Genomic DNA, 25877 nt, shown 5'->3' on the forward strand with positions numbered 1-25877 from the left:
TTTTGTTGTTGTTTGAATTGTTAAATTAATGTTACCCCAAGCTTTTAAATATTGTTACATAAAAAAGCACATAAAAATGTGCTTTTTCCAATGTTTTTTTTTTTACATTTAAAAATGATGACACCTCAAGCTAAAATTGTTTCTTTTATCTACAAAACTATAATGATTTCCAGGTTACAAACATAAAGAATTTCATCTTTGAAGAAATTACATCGGTGAAACGCTTTCAATATAAGAGATTACTTCACACAGAATTTTATCCAATTGTAGATAAAAAAACAACTATACATAAACATAAAATATATTGCTAGGATATTGTTTCACACTGTTGGATTAGATGCTCACCAGTATCACAATGTAATGACAACTAATCGTAAGAAACAAATAAAAATAATTACTTTACTATTTTTTTGTATCGGGTTGAAATCATCTTGTTCATTATTTTTAAAGGTTAGAAATATCAAGAAGGCTAACTGATACAGAAAGGCATTTTCCTCCTATTACTAGGATGAAGAATAAATTATTTACATTTTTATAAGCAAATTAAAACAAAAATATAACTTGTAAATTTTAAATCTCATTAGAATCACAATGATATTACTATGACATCAAAAGATATTTGACGTTTTCAAATTGATGAAGTCACACACTGTCTCAATACATGTCAATTTTATGCCGAGTCTCTATGTATGCAAAACACAACAAGTGTTGTTTTCTGTGTTCTCTGAAATTACTTTTCATATTTATTTTATTTATATATTAAATAATAAAATAGATTTATAACAGATAAATAAAATTAATTTTTTACTTTTAAATACATAAATATAAGTTATTATCAGTAAAATAGATTTAAACTTATTACATTTTTATCATATATAAAACAAAATTTTAAAAATTACAACTATCATTGCCATGATATTGTATAGTTCTAGATGAGAATGTAAACTGATGGTTTACATCTTACACATTGATGTTTCCATAATATTAGGAATATCTAAGGAAATAATATCCTGAAAAATGTAAGTAAAATATATAAGTGAAGCCATATTTTCAATAAAAGATCTGTTTCCATGAAATGAAGGGTGCAGCTATTCAGTTGCGATAGCTTGTAATAAAATTCAGCCATCATGATGATGCACTACTTAAATTAACATCAACATTAAATAGTTGTCCGGAATTAAAATCATACAATTCCTTTTTTTAACAGAAAAATAATAAGAGTTAATAAATAAAATTAATTTAAAAAAATCATTATATTTATTTTTACTGAACGTAAAAAAGTTAAAAAACAATTCTTAAATTTACATCAAACTGAAATAATAACCTTTACATGACACTACTACCTCTTTAAAATCTTATCTTCTGAAAAATGAAAATTCAGTAATACATGACACATACACACAAGCACACACATCTGTGTAATAATAAAATACTAAGTTTTTTATAAAAATAAAATATAAATTACACAAAAAATATAATAAATTGATACAAAGAAAAACAAAAAAGAAAGAAAACATACATAATAATAATAAGCATATTTTGTCATGGAAGATTGTTACCTCGAGGAATCATATACACTCATTTACATAGTATATAAAGAATGGTAAATTTTAACAAGTAAACACTGAAATATAGAATAATAAAATAACATTAAAATGTGAGTAAATATAAATTCAATAATAAAAATATTATTTTTTATAATTATATTAATAATAATAATAAAATGTAATCTTTAAAAACATTTCGTTTATGCAAATAAATAAAAATGTTGTATAAAATAATGTATTTAAAAGAAATTAAATTTCTTATATAAATGTAAATGAGTGAACACGACAAAATAAGCTGAAATTTTGGCACCTGAAACAGTAAACAAAATTAACCATTCATTAATAAAATTGCTTTTTCCTCTATATTGTATATAAAAAAAATTGAAAAATTTCTACTAATTGTCAAATCGCTTGAAAAATTTTTTATAACAAAATTTTATTTTATGCACAATGAAATTAATCAAACTAATACTACATTAAAAATTGTAATCATAAAAAATAAGGATTAAAGAAAAAAGTATACATATTAATAACTTTAAAATATCAAAAGTTAGATTTCTGATATGAAATGGGAATTTTATTATTATGTAGTAATAAGCATAATACATTGAAAAAATTCCACTATTTCAATAATTAATTAAATAAATACTATATTATCATCATTGAATATGTGTATATATATATATATATATATACATATATATAAAAATAATACAAATATAAAGAAATATTTAATTAAATTTACTGCCAAAATTAAATAAAATATTACTAAATGTATGTGGTCTGAAAAAGAAAAATTATATATTTTATAATTTGTTTTTTTTTTTTTTTAAAAAAGATTGTAAAACTAATAATAATAATCTAAAAACAAAAACCTTGTTCTACCGTATTAACAATGAATTTACATATTTCGTACTATTCAATGTTATGACTAAGTAGAAAAAGTTTAATAACAGTAATAAAATATATTCAAAATTTTAAATTTAAAAAAATAAAAATAAAATTAGTTTTTTTTCATTGAATAACTACATAACTATACAATTAATTTACAGAAATTTTATTAAAAAATCTATTTGTAATATTTGTAAGCTGAACTTTTTTTTGTTTTTTAACAAAATAAATAAATAAAAAAATAATAATGAGAAAAATTCTTAATCTTTTTATAAAGAATAAATGTGAATTTATGAATCTTCCTTATATAAGGGAATTTATTTTCTTTTTAGAAAGAAGTGTATTTTTACATACTTCTTCTTTTGACTTAGAAATTTAACCTGATTTTATTGGTTGTTCAAGAATTTAATGACAGTACAGATATGGAGGTACTTACGTATTAACGCCACCGTAGCTACAGCTTTATTTAAAAACAAAGTAGTCAATCGGATTTTGGTGGAAATTCGATTCAAAACAGTCTCTTTATTCATTTTAATAAATGGTTATTTTTATCTATTTTATAAATATAATTTAACCAAACTTAGGCTACGCTCGCTTCGCTCGCTAACTTTGACTAATTAACACCGTAATTTTTTGAGTATTTATTTAATAAATTCAGTAATTATTGCAATTATTTATTATTTAAATAATTAAAAAATATTAACATTAAAATAATAATTAAATAAATAAAAAAAAAAAATTACGGTGTTAATTAGTCAAGGTTAGCGAGCGAAGCGAGCATAGGTTAAGTTTGGTTAAATTATATTTATAAAATAAATAAATATAAATAACCATTTCTTAAAATTAATAACGAGACTCAATAAAATAAATACCCAATTTTAAATAAAGCTGTAGCTGCAGTGGCGTTAATACATAAGTACCGATATCGATTATTAATTAATAAATCCATATCGGATTTATTAATCCGATAATGGATTAATAACTAATCCATTATCGGATTAGTTATTAAATAAACTAATAACAAAACAACCAAAATATATATGGACAAACAAAATAACAGTAAAATACAGTTTTGAAATGTAATTTCATTTTTGTTTAAATTACACATTTTTCATCGATATTAAAATTTCCTTTTTTTAATATGGTATATGTCATTATAAAAAATTATTACAATATTTACCATTGTACGAGAGGATATGTTTAACACTGGCAAAGTTGTACATACAAGCATACATAATTTTTTAATTTAACACCACGTGAAATAAAAATTGTAAAGTATCGACATCCATTTTTACTTTTGTTTTATATATAAGACTACATTTATTAATTAGAATGCATATTACAAAAATATTAATAAATTAAAAAAATAATGTTTTTTATTACTGAAGTGGAACATTTCAACAAAAGATTAATGAAAATAAATAAAAATAAAATAACTTTTCCTCCGTCATTTTAATAACTGTTTTAAACGAGCCAAAAAACACAAAAGATTAGTCAGATTAGAAAATCTACTAATAAAATGAACTGTTAAAAAAAATATATATATTTTTTAATGTTACATACTAACAGTGATTTCACAGTCTTTTAATTATTAAATCATTTCATAACATCTAGTCAGTGAAAAATAGAAATAATGTACATTAAAATAATATTTTAGATAAAATTCTCGACTGTTAATCCAAGTTGCCGATAGGATTAGTGGTTAGCATTATCACTAACTGACACTGGTTATTTACAATGTAGAAAGCTTAAGGTTAATTCTAACTGCAGGTGTAGTTTATTAACTAACAATTAGATTTGTACTCTTGAATTACCAATAAAATGTATTTTAACCAGGAATTAAAATTGTTATGAGAAACTGAGAAACTTATCTAAATACATGGTCATTAACTGTACATAATAGTGTTACTAAAATGATATGCAACACTGATACAGGTTTGATGTAATGGGTTAGTCAACTCATTCAAGTTTTAAAATCACCTGCTTTAACATTTTGTATACAAATTTCTAAGCACATTTAAAAAATTAAGTAATTAAGTAAATACAGAGAAAAACTGCATAAAGATTTTATTTTTTTCCGAACCAGAGTTACAACTTATTTAACTTGTGTATTATTTGCTAATTTACGGAACTCAGTTTCAAATCATTCAAGTTTCTCTATATTACTTCAGCAGTACAGTTTCTTTTAAAAATAAGCTCTGAAAGTTTTAACATTAAAAAAAAATTAATAAATTTGTAAGCGAAATAAAATAGAATGTTTAAAGCACTTACTTATAAATCCAAAATAGGTTCATTAACCTATCACAGCAGGTAGCTTTAATGGTATATTTTGGTAACAGTATTGCACACAGTTAATGACTGTGTATGTAAACAAGTTTCCCTATTTCTTATTGAGCAGTAATTATTAGGCAATTATGATCCAATTGTCTATGGACCAGAGATCTGTCATACAACAAGAATAAATAATTAACCGTGATTGGACTACCTTGTAAAAATTTATGCAAAATTTTCAAATAAAAGTAAATACTTTACCTTTTAAAAATACATATAAAAATAATATAAAAAAATATGGCAAAAATTGTAAATATGTTAATTTTTAGATTTAATAAAACTTTTTATTTAATGTCTCATTTACTATATTGAATAAAAAAAAAACTATTATGAAGTATTGTTAATTTTTGACAGAAATTTCATTTGTTATAAACTACATTTTCAAATGGAATATCATACCCTAACCAGAATTTTTTTTGGGTTAAATTATAACAAATAAATGTTACAATAACAGAAATTTCAAATAAAACTTATGTGGAAGTTTAAGAATTGCACAATGAGGAAGGATATCTGATTATTCTTTTAGAGAACATTAACAAACATAGATGTAATTTAGATTAGTGTTGTTCATCAAAGATGTAACAAGAAATGTTTACATGATTTATACCATTCCAACATACTAATACAAGAGAACAATAATTAATATAGATAAACAACAAACAATATATCTTTAAGGAACAATTGTAACACAAATCAAAAAATAATAAATGACAAATTCATGTATATGATAATGAATATTTTAAATATCCTTTCAGATGAACATCTCTTAATCTACCACTGTTCATTTTTTGAATTTCTGTTAAATAAAACATTAAAATTTTAAGGTAGTATGGTGAAGTTAAATGCAACAACATGAATCACCTCTCTACCCCCATATAAAATGGCAATGAATATATTGCTGTCAACAAGATATTTCTCAACCACATAAAAAACTGGTATGTTATGTTTTCAATTAATTCAATGACTTGCCATTTAAGTTTTATCCTCTGTAACATTTGTTGCTTATAACACGTAACCAAAAGGAATTTAGAAAATAAAATCACTTTTCATTCAAAATTGGAATACAATAAATGCAGAATGCTACTGCAAGAAATTAAATGGAAAATACATGGGAACAAAAGGGATATTAACTTACAAAAGTAATGTGAACAGGTTTTTCATTAAAGCATATGAAGAAAATCAAATAATTTCCTTTTTTTAAATTTGATCAAATTTAAAAAATTCATTCTAAAAATTAAATTTCTATTTTCATACATAATTATATAAAACAAATAAAACATTCATTAACAAAACAAAAATATATATATAAATAAGTATAATAAAAAAAACAAATATATAATTATCCAATGAGACTAGAGGTAAATGATATTTTTTAAATTCAGAATAACAAAATTATTTTTCTTTATCAAACCACATATATAAAAAAGAGAATTTTTTTTATTATGTTAAAAAAAACCAGTGTAAAGGAAAAATGTCAAATATAAATTGAAAAAAAAAGTAAAAAATATTATAGAAATTAATACCCAAAAAAAATTTTAAAGGATTGATTTGAATATTCATATTTATGCACTTTTTAATTAAAAGGAATAAAAATAATAAATAGTTTTCATCTAATTATTAATATTATAATAATGATCATGAAAATGATGATGAAGGTGAAAAATTGTACAAGTAATAAAATATAAAGATAAAAAAATATATATATGCCAGATCACTCCATTTTTTTGAATTTTTTTTTAAAGTCGGTCGTCAACATACCTCAGTGCCGAGAGAATTTGTGAACACCATCTTTTCCACGCTTGTAGTGGAAGTTTCTTCACATTGCGCTTTGTGCGCTTCAGGAACTGTTTTAATGAACCGGACGACATATATTCCGTTATAAATATTACCTGAAACAATTTTATAGATACCATACTTATAAATTTACAAAAGTTTTGTAACCATCAACTGATTAGGCAGCATGCAATGTAATCGTGCATATGTTTTATCTGAATTAAACAATTGGAAGGCTTACATCAAGTACCCATCTAGTTCTTTTTTCTGAATTCGCTTTTTTGTATATTGATAATCACTTTTTGCATTTGACAGAACTAAAGAAGCTCTCTAATGATGCAGAACCCATATGCAAATTCTAGTAGAGATGTTAGTACTTTATTTAGATCTGAATGCTATATTACCGATGTAGTTTTGGTTATTGGGAAGAGTTCAGTTAAGATCACCACTCAGGAGTAGTCTGTATAAGCACAAGTAAAACTTGATACTAGGTAGGCTAATTAAGCATTAATGTCTTCTTATAGGTGTCCAACTACATGATTCTAAGTGAAATCATATAACCTTTTGACTTCTTACAATGAAATCGCCATTCTCAAAAACAATATGCATCACATACCATAGAGTATCAAGGAAAGTAATTTTCTGGTAATATTTTATTGAAATGAATATAATGAAGCACATCAGTCTGCTAAGCCCACCAAAATGCAGCCAACAATCATACCTTCAAGTGATACTTTACTTTAGTTCACCAGTGTGGCTCACTGTATACCAAATATCATTACTTTCAATGCCTAATTTAATATCAGATGTGAGCTGGTGCACAGTATACAGACGCGCTTATAAAAACATCACTACCGCCGCACAGTTCTCTCCCCCATAGCGGCACTGTGGCCCCACTATTCCCAGGCTCCAATAAAAGAGCGTGCACAAGGGTGAATTTTCAATTCATCGTCGACCACCACCTAGAGAAGACCAAGAAGAAGACAGAAGTTCCCTGGCCGCCACAACGTGGGACCTCCCGGCGGATGCCAACATCCCCGCCAGAGCAGCAGTCCTGGCTAGCCTGTCAAAGGAGACACTGGACATGGACGCTACCTTCCTGCTCCAGCTCACTGGGCTTCAATCATCCGGGCCAGCGGACTCAGCAGCAGGAGCCAGCCCCCAGTTGAATCACTCAGAGAGAACTGCCTCGGTCACGCCAGTGAAAGACGACCAACACCGACCCAACACTGCAGGGCTCTGGGGGCCACCACTGCCACACTGTAGTGGGGACCCAATTGCCACTGAGGAAAATCCCGGTCTGACTTCAATAGATGAGTCGCAACTCCCTGACTTCGCCAGAGACCAGCTTCTGGACCTAACAGCTCTTCTCAGAGGTAGCACAAAAACAGCCCTTTTCAGGACCACCACAAGGTTATGAATTACGAGCCGTCAAAGCCATTAGACAACAGTCCTTCCAGGGCTACCAAAAGGTTAGTGACTGCAATGACCTGTCTAAGCCAATCGTCGACAAAAACGGCCCTTTTCAGGGCTACCATAAGGTTAGTAAGTGCCATGTGCTGTCGAAGCCATTCAGCGACAACAATGTATAAGAAGTAGCATCACAGCTAAAAGAATTATACGATATAAACATATCAACAAATTAATTTTTTTGTAGTTTATAATCAATATACTGGACTACTGCCTTAAATTTTAATCACACTACAGTGCGAGCAGTAGAAAACTACAGTGCTGGGCAGTAGAAAATGTTCATAACATGTTATATGTAAACTAATTTGCAGAACAGCAAAATCATTTTGTTTTTTGTTTTATGGATATTATAAATCACACACAATATGGTGTAATCATTCCAGTTACTCACATATTCAGTTAATAAGGAAATTATTCTTACTTGAAACAATACACACACAGTCAGAAAAATAAAACTTAGAATAAATTTCAGTAAGCTCCTTATGGATTCTTCAAACGACTATAATCTGGGTCAAAACAACATTTTGTGTGTAATTTTAAATGACGATAATATTACAAATAAGAATAAATAGAAATCAATGGTGATATGAGAAATATTTAACAGTAAGAAACATTTTTAATTAATGTAGATTAGAAATAAAACTTTACTTATTTAAAAGTTTTTTATTAAGTTATATATTTTCTTATAGTTAATTACAATTAATTAAAAAATGTATCATTTAGGTATTAAATTTAAAAAAATCCTAGATAATACACATGTAATGCAAGAAAATTTTTTTTAAATTTACAAAATACCATTAAAAAAAACAAAAACCAATAAATCTACTAAAAATATTTTAATTCAAAATATCCCAATGCAATTCACTTAAATCAGAAGTACCTATAATACTAGCTGAGTAAACTGGTGATGAAATAATGTGTAGTAAATAATTCATAATAACAATAAAGAAAACAATATGATTTTAGCTACAGAGCAAAACTACCCACAACGTAATATGAGTGTTTCAAGTGGCTGAAACAAACGCTCACAATGCATTTTGTAAAAAATGCCCACAAGTTATATGTAAACAATTACAGTGATGACTGCAAAGCCTAAATCTTTCTTTAAAGAAATAATGTTCTATAGATGACCATTTTGAACGCCAAATACTGAACTGACTTTGATTTTGTAAATTTATATATAATTGAAAAGTAAAGTAATATTTAAATTTACATGAAAAAAAATGATTTGTTTGATGTCAAAATATCAATATAGTATCTACTGACAGTAAATCATTGTAAACACCATATTTACTATACAAACAAACCACTTAATAGAAATAATATAATTTTAAATATATACTAACCAATATTCTCAAAATTTGGGTAAAAAATCTTAAGGAATAATTAAAATATATATATCAATATGTTTTAATAATTTTACATAAATATTTATATTTACAAAATTATATGCAATGCCCAGTATTTAGGTTTCTTATTTCTTGAGATTTTATAAAATGAGGATGAATTTACCTACTGCTTTTAATCAGTCTGCTATCTTAAATAGATCCTCCAGTCAGGGTTTGGATAGATGTCTAATAGTTCAGTTCAATATTTCTGTATGCCATACAATTCTGGAAAGAGGCAAGATTGTTTATTTAGAAACCCTGTATTTATACAGAGTGGACTTTTAATTTCTGAAGCATAAACAACTCTTTTAAGTAACATACAGCTCCTAAACTCTGTAAAATACATTAATCTTTCTACGAATTATGGTTGGAATGAGAACATGCTGACTGGAGAAGAGATTAATTATAATTGGAATGTGATTGTTCATCCCACACTACAATTCTCCCACAAATAGATTGTCCTCTCTCATCAACCACCTCTTTTCTATTTTGGGTTTTATGGGTTTGGTTGAACCTACTTTGGATTTTAGGATCTGTTGAGCCTGTGTATATTGGACGAGATCTGTTATGAGGCTGAGTAGAGACCGATCCTGATTTTCTCTTCTCCAGATCAGCAATCTTCTGTGTACTGGCTGTACAATGCGCCTAATGGCTAATGGAATTATGTAAAGCCTCTCAATAGCACCTAAAATACAATATCTCAGACAGACATGTTTGTTTACCTGGGAATACTATGAGTTTTAACTTTTAATTACCTAAAAATTAACAATTAAAGCCCACAAGCTATTCAAGTAAGATAGATATGCTACAAATTTTATTAAATGTTAGCAAGGCCTGAATTTTCAAAATCGGAAAATAAAAACAAAGAAAATAAGACCACTCTTACTAGACTTGCAAAAGCTCCCTAAATTAACTTTTTCTTTTTACTTTTCTTGCTTTTGTTATTCTACAAAAATGTCTAAATTTATTTAACAGTAATTCCTCTTAAAAAAATAAATAGAGCCAACTAATATATATATATATATATATATATATATATACATACATAACATATAATATATATATAAACATATAATATATAAAAAAATATATATATATTTTTTTTTTAACAAAATCAAAATGAATTGTACAAAAGGCATAAGAGCAACACAGTGGACGACCGCTGTGTTGCTCTTATGCCTTCTGTACGATGCAACTTCATTTTGTTCCGAAGAACAGACTATACTCATTTAGTTGGTTCTATTTAATTTTTTTTTTTTACAGAGGAATTACTGTTTAATAAATTTAAACATTTTTGTAGAATATAACAAAAATATGAAAAGTAAAAAAAAAAAGGTTAATTTACGGAGATTTTGCAAGGACCAATGTAAAGAAGCCAGAACAGTTTCTGAAAAAGCCACTAAGCACCTTACCTACTAATACATTCTGAAGAAAAGAGGAAGAAAAACATTTGGGATAATAACAGACATCAAGAAAGGTAAAAATTATGAAGATTAGATTCTGAGAACCAAGAAACAAATTTTCTAGAGTTAAAAAATACTTTTAAAATAAAATAAGAAAAGTTTAATAAGAGATTATGAGCTATGTCAAAGCCACAGTTGAATTAAGTAAACTTAAAGCCAACTGTTTTACAGCATTTAGAATTTATGATTTATGTTTTGATGTACATGGTAACAGAATAACATCATAATTTTGTCACAGTTAAATGTAAATATCACATCATATGTATTTGATCAAATATGTATCAAACTTCACACGCAATATATCTCTCTATTGTAAAATATAAAGCAGATAACATCACACATTATCATAATATAGGAACTAAATATCCATCATATACACGCTTACATTGTTCTCATTTTCTAATTAAGAATAAATGACGCATGTGGAATGTTTTTTGTTTCTGTTTAATAACACACATGATGAAATTTTTTTATAATTTCTGTCATGTTTAAAAATGTAAATATACTATCATGTTACTTATTGTTATTTGAACAGATGATCAATTTTTGACCCACGTTTTGCCAATACAAAAAAGTAAAATTTCCCAGAAATATGTTAAAAAAATTGTCTAATTATAAAAATTATCAATTAATCATTAACATAAAATAAATTTACTTAAGAATATAAAATTTATTTCAATAACAACATTAAAAACTAAAAAAATAAAATACTTTTCAATTCTTTTTAAAATTTTCTTTTTTGAAGTTAGGAACAGATTATGATTTGTAAATTGGTGGTACTTTTTGTTTGAGTAATCAAAAGGCAATTATTTTTATTTGACAAATAGAAGTTTTTAAATGTCTTCTTTATTTTCATTAAGAATATTCGATAATTACTATATTTTGGTTTAAGAGACCATTACTTTCATTTTAGTTCCTTGATGTACTTTAATTTATGATTTTATTCATAAAATGTAACAATTTATGCGACTGAAAATTGTATTTAAAAAAGTTATAGAAAGCACAATTAAAAATGTTAACAAAATTTGTGTAAATAAAGAAGACAAAAAAGAAAGATCTCACTACAACTGCCTGGGGTCTAAATGTTTGCAGACATCTAGAGCATACAGTTATACAGTTATACAGTATTACAGATGAAATATTTTACAATTTTTAAGCGCAGAGATTCTGAATTATGATAAAAGATTTTTAAAAATATTTTTAATTCTTCTATGATAATTAATATAAATAACACACCCTAGGTTTATCATTGTGCGTATCAGTCCAATATCTATGGAACTTAACAATATTAGGATGTTCTAATTGTGTCAAGTTTTCAAACACCGCCTGGATCTTTTCTTCTTGTGCCTTGAAGTTTTTCCTCTCACTAAACTGTACTTCATTCCAAACCACCTCCACTCCTTCTTCTGTATCCATCGCCAAATAAGCACTGTCGATACCTGGTACATCTCTTTGTTCAACCTGAAAAGAAAAACCCGACATATATTTTTAATAAACAAAAAGACGAATAATATTATTTGTAGTGATAAACAAAACATAAAATTTTACTGATATGTGGAAACATGAGTAAATAATAGGTAGAACATGAAGGATAAAACTCCACACTTATCCCTTGTATTTGGAATCTTATTATAATGAAGGAAGGGAAGGATAGCAGGAGTACAATTTAACATTAGAAATTTGCACTGCTATTTGCGGGGAAAAAAGAGATCAGTTATTCCGTGACTTTTGACCAAATTGTTTTCTTCAGTGATGGCTTTAAATAACAGCTTTCAGTGAACTGCAAAAATAATATTTTTTGGAAGACTATATCAATTTATTCTGATGAATAATTGAATGGGTAAATAACATCTTTGGTATAATGTAGCAGGGAGGCTGCCTATGAACTGACTCGTGGACTATAATTCCTGTCCGGACAGCTAGGCTGTACAATAAATCTAATGGCTCAATTGTATTTCAGCAGATAAATACCCAATACATTTTCAATATATGTAACTACTCTTTCAAATTGGGTTTTTCATAAACTACTTACATTAAAAAAATAATACAAAGTGAGTTAATGTATATACACTATTTATTCATTGGTTTTCAATATTATAATCTATTTTAACAGGAAAGATAAATGAAATAAAAAAGGAAAAATAAATATCTGACACCCTAGCTAAAATTTAAACCCAAGAGTAGCCTTTAACAATCTATATATTTCTCTTGGCATGAGAATTTCGTTTTATTGACTTTTTCAGCCAGGATAACAATCAAAATGATTCATTATGGCCATTTCTATAGGCAGATGCAGGAACTTTTGTTTCCTGTCTAATGAGTACACTGCACAATAAGCCTAATGGTGAAATTATCAGGGAAATAAAATACAAGACAATTTAATAAACTTAGTCCCTTAATACCTTGCATTTCATAAAACACTGCACAAAATTTCAGGTTTTAGGTGATTGCAAACACATTAAGTTGCCAAAATTTATTTACTTGTTTACATAATACCAGGTTACAGAGTAACAGTACTCTGCAGAGATGTCGCCAAGGCATCTGTTTGAGTCTGGCATGTAAGTGTAAAGGTACAGGTAAATGTGTAGTCTTGAACAGACTCAGGCAGACCACTCCTGAGATGTATGGTTAATTGAAACCCAACCACCAAAGAATATCCACAGTCTAGCATTCAAATCCATATAAAAGCAACTGCCTTTACAAGGACTCACACCTTAGAACTAAATAAATAAAAAAATTGAATTACACTAAAATGAAATTTGAAAACATAATTCAGAATAATTAAATAATGAGTTGATGAACAAATCAGTTTCTCCTTTACTGTAAATTGGAAAGGGGTTTTTCAAAAATATATTTTAACAAATAATAAGAGACAAATAAAACAAATTTCCAAGACTCAAATGGGAATTGAACTAGGACCAGTTGATTTAGAAGTTTCCATGTTAAGACAACCAAATTGGTTAGTTGCCAAGATGTGCCCATTTATGCATTTATACGAGTTACAAATCATGAATTTTACCTTGTTAATTAAAGAAAAAAAAGAAGAATATAAAAATATATATTTATAGAAAGAAACAAACAACTTTAGGAGGTAAAATTAACAAAATGAATCTAAAACAATGTAACCATGGTAATAACTAAAGTGACGTGTAAAAGTAAAGATACACGTGTACATTTTGTAAATGGCCATTTGTATACACGATTAAATTACACCCACCAGAAATATATATATATATACATAAATAAATACTGTACAAGATGCTAACAAAAGATTTTATAATTTCCCTCTTTGGAGCCAAATACTACATGCTGCCAAATTAAAAAATAAACATAGTATAATTTTCATATGACGTAAATGCAACATATGATCACAAAATTACGTCAAGAATTTTAAAAAAAAGCAACACATCTGTTCTTCATCAGACTGTAAACCATTAAAGCAGCTACATTGTTTTTGTTTTATATACCAGTATGTTTATATTATTACTATACTTTTTTTTTAATATTTGTAATAATAAAGCAAAATTATTTATTTTTTTCATGTAAATCAAATGTACTACCTAAAACTATTCTATTCTAAAGTCCTAAGACTACACTCTTAAGTCCTAAAAAGGAAGAAGAAATTAAAAAAATTATATAATAAAATATATACACTGAATTAAAAATAGAATAAAAAATCCCTGTAAAAAAATTTTACAAAAATTTCAAAATCACTTTTGAAATTATATGGAAATTGTACATTTAGAAAATCGTTTCAGAGTTAATTATTACCTTCTTCATTGGTTACAAGAGAAATAATAAACTTTCTGAAAAGGTCTTACAGAAGTAAAATTTCCATAAAATAAGATTAGTCCTAATAATTCTAATGTTATTAATTTATTATTAATAATTTCATTTATTAATTAATCCAATTTGATGGACTAGGTCTTATTAAGTTACCAATGTTATATGTGCCTGGATAGGCTAACATAAAATGTCAAAGTATAATGTATGAGAATGAAAGGATTGGAGACTACTTTTATAACAAAATAATAATGTTTACATCAAAGAAAACATAAAATCATAGAAATATATAATACAGGTGAAGAGTACAAAAAAAGGGGAAAAACATAGAATATCAAAATGCATAATAAAATCAGATAAAAATTATTTTATTTATTTTTTAATTTCATAAAATTATGTGTCTTGGCAAAGTTTTAAATTTTCATGATGAGATAAAATTAAGTTTCGAGAGATCTCTCCATATGAAAAAAACTGTCATTCGCTCTATAAAGCGAATTTTGATTATGTGTAATAATGTATATTATGTATAATATAATCGAACACAATAAACTGTATATATGTATATATCAACAAAAACAATAATAAAAAAAATATCAAGAAGGCCGATATTTCGTTATTTTAGTATAAACTTTTTTCTTTAATTTTTTTTTTGTCTTCAGTCATTTCTTTAATATTAAAATATATTTTCAGTTTATAGGAAAATTAAATTATTATAACCGTAATTTGATTAAGTAATTACAAATAACCAGTATACTTATACATAACCATTAAGTTTAAACTCGCTCACTACTGTGACTCGCTGCATATGCCCGTTTGAAAAATACGCAAAGTCAACATAACCTCAAACTGAAGTTATGTTATTTGTTATCGACCTTAAATTGAGCCTAACTTAAGAACGACTCGACCATCTTCATCAAATCTTCACATGCACTACTACAGCACATCTACAGTTAAAACTAATTGATCTGGTTGTTTTTCAGATTTTCGAGCCACAGATTTTATATATTTTCGACCTTAAATTGAGAATAAACTCGGCAACGACTAAACTATTCATCAAATTTCCACATTACCAACTTCAGATACCCTACTAAAGCATATGTAAACTTAATTAAATTGATCTAGTAGTTTATTACACTTCAAGTGAAACGTGTTTTCATACTTCTCATACCTCAAAACATAGAAAATTCAATTCCACCGTGCAACCGAATGTAATACCGTATTTTTCTTCGAAAAGTCGGTAGCTTAGTTTAGCTTCCGGGAATCACCGTCGTATTACTTCAGAAGATGATATTTATGATTGTAAGTGAAGTGTAGTCCTGCACGGCAAGGGAATATAGTGGGTGAATACGGGCTGGGCAAAAGGAATGAAAGAGGGGACGACTTATAGAGTTTTGCACGAAGTATAATTTAGTAATTGCCAACACCAAATTTAAAAATCATAATAGAAGAATATACACTTGGTGTATGATATACAACTATGGTATTAAAAAGTAACGGGGATATACAACTATCCCCGTTGCTTTTTAATCTTTATATGGAACTAGCAGTTAATGATGTTAAAGAACAATTTAGATTCGGAGTAACAGTACAAGGTGAAAAGATAAAGATGCTACGATTTGCTGATGATATAGTAATTCTAGCCGAGAGTAAAAAGGATTTAGAAGAAACAATGAACGGCATAGATGAAGTCCTACGCAAGAACTATCGCATGAAAATAAACAAGAACAAAACAAAAGTAATGAAATGTAGTAGAAATAACAAATATGGACCACTGAATGTGAAAATAGGAGAAGAAAAGATTATGGAGGTAGAAGAATTTTGTTATTTGGGAAGTAGAATTACTAAAAATGGACGAAGCAGGAGCGATATAAAATGCCGAATAGCACAAGCGAAACGAGCCTTCAGTCAGAAATATAATTTGTTTACATCAAAAATTAATTTAAAGGTCAGGAAAAGATTTTTGAAAGTATATGTTTGGAGTGTCTCTTTATATGGAAGTGAAATTTGGACAATCGGAGTATCTGAGAAGAAAAGATTAGAAGCTTTTGAAATGAGGTGCTACAGGAGAATGTTAAAAATCAGATGGGTGGATAAAGTCACAAATGAAGAGGTGTTGCGGCAAATAGATGAAGAAAGAAGCATTTGGAAAAATATAGCTAAAAGAAGAGACAGACTTATGGGCCACATACTAAGGCATCCTGGAATAGTCGCTTTAATATTGGAAGGACAGGTAGAAGGAAAAATTGTGTAGGCAGGCCACGTTTGGAATATGTAAAACAAATTGTTAGGGATGTAGGATGTAGGGGGTATACCGAAATGAAACGACTAGCACTAGATAGGGAATCTTGGAGAGCTGCATCAAACCAGTCAAATGACTGAAGACAACAAAAAAATCATTTGTGTAAATTGCATATACGATATTTTGCATCATTAATATAGTGTTGCGTAAAAAGCTTCGCTTCCATAGTGTGTACACGCACCGACGCAATCGTTTTAATTTTTTATTCGAAGGATTAATAGTTGATAATGGTTTTGTACTGAAAATGGTACATTTGAAAAGGACATTTCTCTCAAAATTTTTTTTTTTCGAGATACATTCGATGTATAGAGATAAAACTAAGTTAACTTTATTATTATTGTTTTGTAATAAAAAAGATTGTTTACACGTTTTTGAGCTACGTTATTCGAATTTTATAGATTATCGTTCATCATTATTTAATTTCTCAACATATTTGACTACTGTTATCAATCAGTTTGTAGATAACTTTAATGGCGTTGATTAAAAAATGGTATAAATTAATAAATTTAAAACTAATTTTCAAATATTTAAAATAAATATTTCTATATTATAAGATGCAGTACTGTTATCTCTGCTTAACAATTCAAAAAATAAGCTGATTTGCGAAGGCGCATTCACCACTAGACCAACCCGGTGGGGTATCGTCCAGATAACCTAATGCAAATTACGATTACCAACATAATACGAAGGGAATGATGTATCACTCGGGTATCTAACCTTTCATAAAATAATCCGATAACAAAGGCGCGCTCAGTTTACCAAGTAATCTTACTCTAAACTACCCTTAGTTTTTAATTACATTCTATAACCGCCTTAAAATATGTAGTAAGCCTAAAATAAACAAATCTGTTTTGAAGCGATCAAAACCCTAACTTATTTTCTTAATTACACGAAAATAGATCTGACGGGCATAATTTGATGTAATAGATAAAACAAAAATATATTCCATAAAACGTCTCTTAAATGTATGCAATTAATTTAACTTAAAACCAGCCGACTAAGAAAGGAATCTTTTTTTATATACAGGGTTATTATCTATCTTTCAGTAGATCTTGGAGTACCCTTTCTTATCTTCGTCATAATTAAATCACATGATGCGTTTCTGATAACATATTATACGTGTGTGTTTATACATATTTTATTGACAACATTGCTATTGGAATTGGGTATCGCTGTAGAGGTGGCAGTTTGTTACGAAGACTGCAGCCAATGAGAAACAGCCAGAGATAAAATCCTTCCAATAATACTTAGCTTTTAGTTTTGATTAATTACACTATATTACTGTCAGTTTAGTGCATATATATATATATATATATATAGTAAAAATAATATAGTATAATTAGTCAAAATTGAAAGCTACATTATATTGGAAGGCGTTTCCCTATGGCTGTTTCTCATTGGCTGCAGTCTTAGTATAACAAACCACTATCATTATATCCATGCCGACAGTGATGTAATGAAAGAAGTGGTGACTTGTTGCTAATGAAATCAGCCAATGCCCAAAGACAAATAATTATGTGTAAATAATACACAAATCTCCCCACAAAATATAACGTTAAACATTCGTATGTAAACCGACGCCCACTACACGTTATGCGGGTATCTACAGATATACTACGAGTACCATTGCGAAATCACAGTATAATAATCATAACCTCGTTTTCGTGGATTCGAAACTGTTCTAACCGTTCGAGAGGATAATACTCGATATCGCCGTGTAGCCGTGCAAGAAACAACTACAGTACAGCCAAATTCAGCCTCTGTCAAATCTTTTATCGATTAAATTTAAATAATATAATAAAGGGAATCGTCAATAAATAAACAGTAAAGGGAGATTAAACAAACAGTATGTGTATAACTCCTACTTGAAAATGTTACTATCGAATTAAATTATAAATTACTGACGTTCTATTATCCATATTTAAGAACAGTAATGCAAGAAATAAAACACCCGTTAATAAAATAAATGAAGATAAATGAAGCGATAATGGCAAATTATCAATTTATAATAAATTTTGCGAAATATATACACAGACAATTTATATTTCACCCGATAAATGAATGTAGTAGATACGAAATTGTTTTTTAGCGTAGTAGAATAACTAAAATAACTGAAAGACCCGACTAAACTGATATAAGATGAGATATATGTGTTCTTGAAGATGAGATATATGTGTTCTTGGATTAGTTGCCAAATAATTTAAAACATGGCTAGCAAAAATTACTGACCAAGACAATTTAATCGACCGGACAGACTTAACTATTAAATAAAAACCAAACATTTTAACCTTGATCCTGGATATAAAGTACTGTATTATTAACAGCAGAAAAATTCAGGGTTATGTTTTTTTTTTTTTTTTTTTTTACAAACATACGACCATGTAATAAAATAAAAACGTTCTTCATCTAGAAACATATTTAATTAGTAATTACTAACCCTCAAAACTCTATTTTTATATGACATTAATTAAATAAATTACTCTAATAACACTTCAAATTAGATATAACGATAATATTATTGTTTAATCTGTAAGTATATTGCTCATAAAAAAAAGACCACCCTCTCTAACATTCTACAAAGCTTATCACGATAATAAATGCCGCGTACCATTTTTCATAGCTTAGCTATATTGACATGTGACCTTGTCGCTAAATACATATTAAAATACTGCAGTAGAGTACTTTTAATGTAGATTGCATTGTACTAGTTTGTTCAAATTCTCTATAATCAACATATGCTAATAAAATCATAATAATAAATAAGCACTGCGTTGTACGAGAAAAAACATACGTACAGCGTAGAAATAGATTATAATAGTGAATTAAATGGGTAAGTGGGATTTGATGCAATGTTATAATATTCTTCACGAAAGAAAACTATTATTTTTGTAGTTACGTCTTACAAACTATTTCATGGAAAAAAATTATTATACCGTATTACGTCGTGCTCTTTTCTGCGATATTATTTTGAATTTCAACTTATTTGATAAAACTGTATAAGTAAAGGTAGATTATGTAAAAACAACTTTTTTAACTCTTTAAAACGTTTTGCGATAATTCAGCCGAGATAATAGAATGGACAAAGGCGATATTCGCATTACTCGATTTTTATTTATCTGTCCTTGTGTATGGATGAGATTTTGTAAAGCGTCAGTCGAAATTTCCACCGGTCTTTTGCTTCGATGAAATTCGGTGACACTTGGTCTTCTCGATTTAAACTGTTCGATTCATTTATAGAAGTTTTCACGATTAATACACTTTTAACCGTACTGCTATAACATCCGCGAGTGGATTTCGGTTGGTATCACAGCACGCTGTTCTTCAACGGTAAAGGTTTCAAGCGGACAACTTTTTTAAATATCAAAAGAGATTATAATACGAAAGATTTTTTCGAACGGCTGATATTTTCTGTCAGGGATGCCAACTTAAACGCCAGACAGTTTAAGTTAAATATAACAGTTTTTCCGCTGTTGCCATTTCACTTTAATTATTGAACGACCTTCGTGCATTTATGAATAGTTTAATGAAGTTTAAATATTTTATAAAAAAATGATCGATAGTCTGCTTTAATACGGCATGCATTTTTAACCGGCGATTTTATTTTCTTCATTCGATTAACAACGTAATGGAAAAGTGGTTGTGAAGAAAAGGATAATTCCCAATAAAACTCTAGTACTGCAATCTTGACCGTAAATGAAAAAGGAGAGCAGCAATGTTTTAGTGCTAAAAAGTTACAGGCTGTATAAATAAATACGAAATTTACTAAATTCCACACCTTTTAAGTAAAGCTACTGCAGTCTTTTCTTAAAGACGTTCGAGATTCCAAGCAGTTTTAATAGAAATACCTCTTTCCTTCACAGCCTTTTTTGCATCTAATTGTTAACTGAAATTATTTAACGTATCGTAGTAATATTGTTAAAACGTATGTTAGAAAGAAAAAATTTCTTAGTAACCAAAGATCGAGATTATACTTTTTTTTTTTACATAATTTCTTAACTAAATTATGGAACAATTTCACGACTATTTTTCCATAAAATTTATACTTTTATTTACATAAATTACAGCTCTCACGCAGAAAATAAAGTTCACATAAAAATTGTATCATTTGATAACGGTATGAATATGTTTATTTCAAACTGAAATAAAAATAATTTTATATCGGTTTCAATTTTTTTAAAGGTTCAATAATAATTCAAATTTTTTTAAAAATAAGTTAATTAAAAATTAATAAATAAAATCATAAAAATCATTCATAAATAAAATCATCTTATATTACATAATATTAGATTGAATTAAATAAATAATTAGTTAAAATGATATATTTATAATAAACATAAAGCATAAATTAAGACGAATACAATGGCTGCGTAAAATTACAAAGAAATAACAATCACGACCCGTAAACTACGACAGACATAAAATTATCATTCACTGCATTAATTAATGCGCGTAAAAATATTTGTAAAATTAGTACTACAATTTACTATTTCTAATATTCTTTTTGTGTTGTAAATAAATTAAAAATAACCGTCTTACCATTTTTTACATTTTGAAATAATTTAATAAACGTCAAATATTACAAGTCCAAAAAATGTACATTAAAGTAGAAAAAAATTACATTTTTAATCCTAAGTTGTTATATAAAACGTTAAAAACAAGATTACTCTTAAGACAACTAACATAACAAACAATGTAAGCCGAAGATGTGCTTTAAAGATTGCTAATTGGAAATTTCATATTTTACGGTTAATACACGATGCGTAATTTTCGTGTAAGCAGATTTATTTTCTTTAATAACTACAAAAAATTAATATTTGTAAAGTTAATGATAAAAAGACGATTTTATCGTAACATTAAAAAAGGCCGTTACTAAAATTTGCATACATCAATTAAAAAATACAAAAAACAAGAAACGCTTTCTTCAGTAAAAAAGTTCGTCTTTTCTTTAATTCTTATTAACATGGTTTACTACAAATCGAACCGCACAAAAAATCTTCTAGATAGAAATTTTGATATTCTAAAGAAAATTAAATCTCCATAGCTCAAAAACAGAAAATTTTACTAAAATCACATAAAAATATATAATAAAATGGGGATCTATATTTCTAAAATTAATTCACGACATTATATTCTATTAATTTCTTACGAATATAATTTATTTCTTATATTTATTTATTACTTACGAATATAATTCTTATAGAACGCATATTCATACGCGTCGCAAAATCTTATCGTATAAAAAATTGTAATTTGTTTTTAAATAACTAAAAGGGCTTTAAAATATCCATATTAAGTTTATAAAATAAAAAAAAAAAATATTCCGGATGAATCAATTTTTATTATATTTTAATGAAGAAACAACAGATAACAATACGATACCAGAAATTTGAGTATTTCCAAGTTATACGTAACAAGAAAAAAAGAAAGAGTATATAGTTATTAATGATAAAAGTAATAAAAATGCGCCAACAAAACGATTACAAAAATACAAGATTAACATCAAATTTCAAATTAAATCACGGACAAAATAAAAAATTATTTATACAATGGATTATGAAACGATAGTGAGGTAAAAAAAAAGAGACTGATTAACAGATCTATTCGGCTGTAGTGAATGAATCAGACCTTCATAAACCGATAAAATATTTTATTACGTCCGTTCGCCGCCATTAAAAGCAAATGACGGAAACGCGGTACTTCAAACAATCGAGATTGATATGACATAACCTTGACAACCGATCACATGATAGCCTTTCTCTGTTAGATTGACATCTACGTCTGCTCTTCGAGCACTACTTAAAACTTACCGCGCTTTATAAAATGAGTAATTAAAACTTTTATCACGTAGAGTAGTAGTAGCACTTAATTATCTCTGTAGAACATTTCAACTGTTTTGTGAGATAGATCTCAATTTCCTGTTACGACCTCGGAAATGCACTTACTTATTTTAACAAAGGAAATTGCATATATGAAAAAGAATGTCAGAAGACGACCTTACTCATTAGCTATTCTAATTTCTGAATAAATCGGTAAATACACTAATTAAGCTAACCCCTCGTAAATTTAACTAACTTTCCTATCCGTTAGTACGTACAGAGTCGGAAAAAATATACAAAAATAAATTTTGAATTTGATCGGGCGAGGAGATCTATCAAAGAATCGGGACAGTTCTAGAAAATGGCGGAACAATTTCTCTTACTTTAAGTTTTTACATTGTTGAAGTTACAGGTCAATAATTCTGCAAAGCGGTTTACTGTTACAAATACAGCACTACATTATTTAATGCTACGTAAATAAAATGACTAACGTTAATCTACAACAAAAATACGTGTAATTTATTTATTTCACATCAAAATCTGAATGGTACTATCTCCGATCAAACGCGAACAGGCTGGAATTATGTGTAATAATGTTTACCTATCGGTATCACTAACACCTCAAAACAGTACGTGTGTGTGTTCCTCAATAGGTGTATTCGTGCATAAAGTGAAGGAAAACAATGTGAAGTTAAAATCTGAACAAATCGTAAGGACACGACTATAAATGTATTCGGTAGGAAATAAAGGATAAATTTAAAAAAAGGAATAAATACGACAAAAAAGGGGAATTTTGGTAGAAAATAAAAATAAAATAGATACATTACAATTGATGGATTCGTAGAAAACGTAAAAATTCTAAATACAAAGGAGGACAAATACTGTACGGACACATTAGAAATAAAACAACCATAACGGTTGTATTAACAAATTTGTTTATGGGGATGATGCAGTGAAGTAGAGAAAAATGTGATTATCATAAAGGTAGATATAGCGTATAGAAAAAATTGAGGAAACGAAGACAAAAAATATTAGCATCAGAGGTACGGCTGGAAAGGTAATGCTGCGAGAAAAAAGGTAATAAATAGATGAGAGAAATATTTTATTTAGAAGAACTAGGGTCTTTCATTTTCAGCGCAAAAAGTAAAATTGCAATAAAACAAAAAACACGAGTGATATCGACCGTATTTGTTTTTGCGATTGCAACCCCAGAGAAAAAACTTAGCCGACTGACACAGTTTCGTAAAATTATTGAATTGTCTCAGCAGTTTCAGCAATTATTGAACTGAATTGTTTCAGCAGCTATGTGGCACGCGGCACCAACCTGTTCAAACCACATCATATTCAAATCAAAATTTTCCAAATTTATCAACAAAAAATCACAAATCATAGCTCGATCTAGTTTACCATATTTACTGCAACAGCATCTCCTTGCACATTTTCGAAAAAAAAATGACCGATGACGCCAAAAGCCCGTTTGTGGAATGAAATCATCCCGATTACGGCAATTTTGCTTGTTTACAAAATCAAGCCAAAAATGGTCCTCATCTGAAAGCACGATTACTTTAATGAAAATTTGAATTCACTTTGTGCTGCTCCAGAGTCCACTCAGCAGTTTTTCAACGCAAAGAATGGCTTTAATTCTTAAGTTAGTTGAATCTTACGAGTATATGAATGTTGACAAAAATCTTGACGTAAAATTCGCTATGATGTTGTTGAAGAAAGGCCAAATTCTTGTGAACTATGTAAAACGGGTAAATTTTGATTCCAACAGCAATATTCTTTTGACTCCCAACATTTATTTTCGTAATTGGTGTTTCAAAATCAATCAGAGAGAATTCTGTTCGAATTGTTTAACCGAACGATGAATTGTGCTTTTGTTTCGCAGATTATGCACACCGTAAATATCACGAAGCGCACGATACGTAGTCGTAAAAAATATCAGTTTCGATAATAAAATTTTATTTGTAAACGTTGTCGAGATGAGTAGCGTTCCATGATGATTTGTCATAAACTACTCAAAACAAATGACGCTTGAAAAAAGAAAAAAAAAATCAACGTCGCCACCACAATCTGTCAATATTTTTTTCCTCAATTTAAAATACCCCTTATAATATTATAAAAGAAATAACTAATAGATCCCAGGAATATTTACAAGGCTACAAAGACGGAGATTACGAGGAAAAATAAGAAACGGATGATTATACCCGAGAAAACTTCATTTTGAAATCAGGATTTATTATCTATCTCATTTAGACTACGTAGATTAACATAATTAGAGTTTACGAAATGATACAAGTACATACAGATTTTAGAAAAAGTGTAATCGTAACCCACAAAAGAATCAAATCAATTCGAAAAATACTAGCTAACATAAAAAATACAGTAATATCTAACATCGCGCAAATCAAAAATGCAACTAGCATACGTTACAGGCAAGATGAGAGTCCATCTAAACGGCATTTGATAATATACTGTAATAAAACACATAACGTTAAAGAAAATCGAACTAAAATATATAGAAAGAATACAAATGTTCAATCTATTAGAGAAATTATATAGCAATATAAAAAGCAGAAAATAAGAGAAAAGCAAGCTATGATTATTTCAGAAAGATGCAAGACAAGAATGCAATCAATCTCTGTCGCTTTCCAACTGGTATATAAAGAAGCAGTACAAGAACTGAAGTGCAAATTTGGGAATGGAATAATTATCCGAGGAGAAAAGATATTCCCCAGTTTTACTGAAACAAAAAATTAGAAAATAGATTTCTGTGGTGGAGTAGCAGCGCCTCAGCCTTTGATCCGTAAGATCCCGCGTTCGAACCCCGGTCAAGAATGCATTCTTAACACGGTAAAAATATTCCATCTGATATTCCCACGTCAATCTTCGAGCTCATGTGCCGAATTAATTGTAAAATGATTTTATAACCAAGATAAAAACAGCATGAAAAGTAAATCGAAATACAATAACGGTTATGAATATGAGAGTGAAATGTATATTAATAGGGCGAATGGGTTAAGAGTGAGGAACAGAATATAGCACAAGTTGAACAGCAATTTTGTTAATTAGGTAGAGAATTTCAAAGGATTGACGAAGTAAGGTAGAAATAGAAA

The 25877-nt window shown here is 28.0% G+C and overlaps 1 protein-coding gene across 2 annotated transcripts in view; it reads right to left on the bottom strand.

The window, feature by feature from the left end:
• The window catches only part of Madm (MLF1-adaptor molecule), a 423601-nt gene that overhangs the window by 36491 nt on the left and 361233 nt on the right, over positions 1–25877 (bottom strand). For both annotated transcript variants that reach the window (XM_075365168.1, XM_075365169.1), the window contains exons 2-3: positions 12100–12324; positions 6528–6658 (exon numbers count right to left, since the gene is read on the bottom strand). In XM_075365168.1, the coding sequence (XP_075221283.1) occupies positions 6528–6658; positions 12100–12324 (356 nt within the window). The remainder of the gene's footprint in view (positions 1–6527; positions 6659–12099; positions 12325–25877) is intronic.

This window comes from Lycorma delicatula, chromosome 4, assembly GCF_047948215.1.
Source record: "Lycorma delicatula isolate Av1 chromosome 4, ASM4794821v1, whole genome shotgun sequence".
Taxonomy (NCBI): Eukaryota; Metazoa; Arthropoda; class Insecta; order Hemiptera; family Fulgoridae; genus Lycorma; species Lycorma delicatula.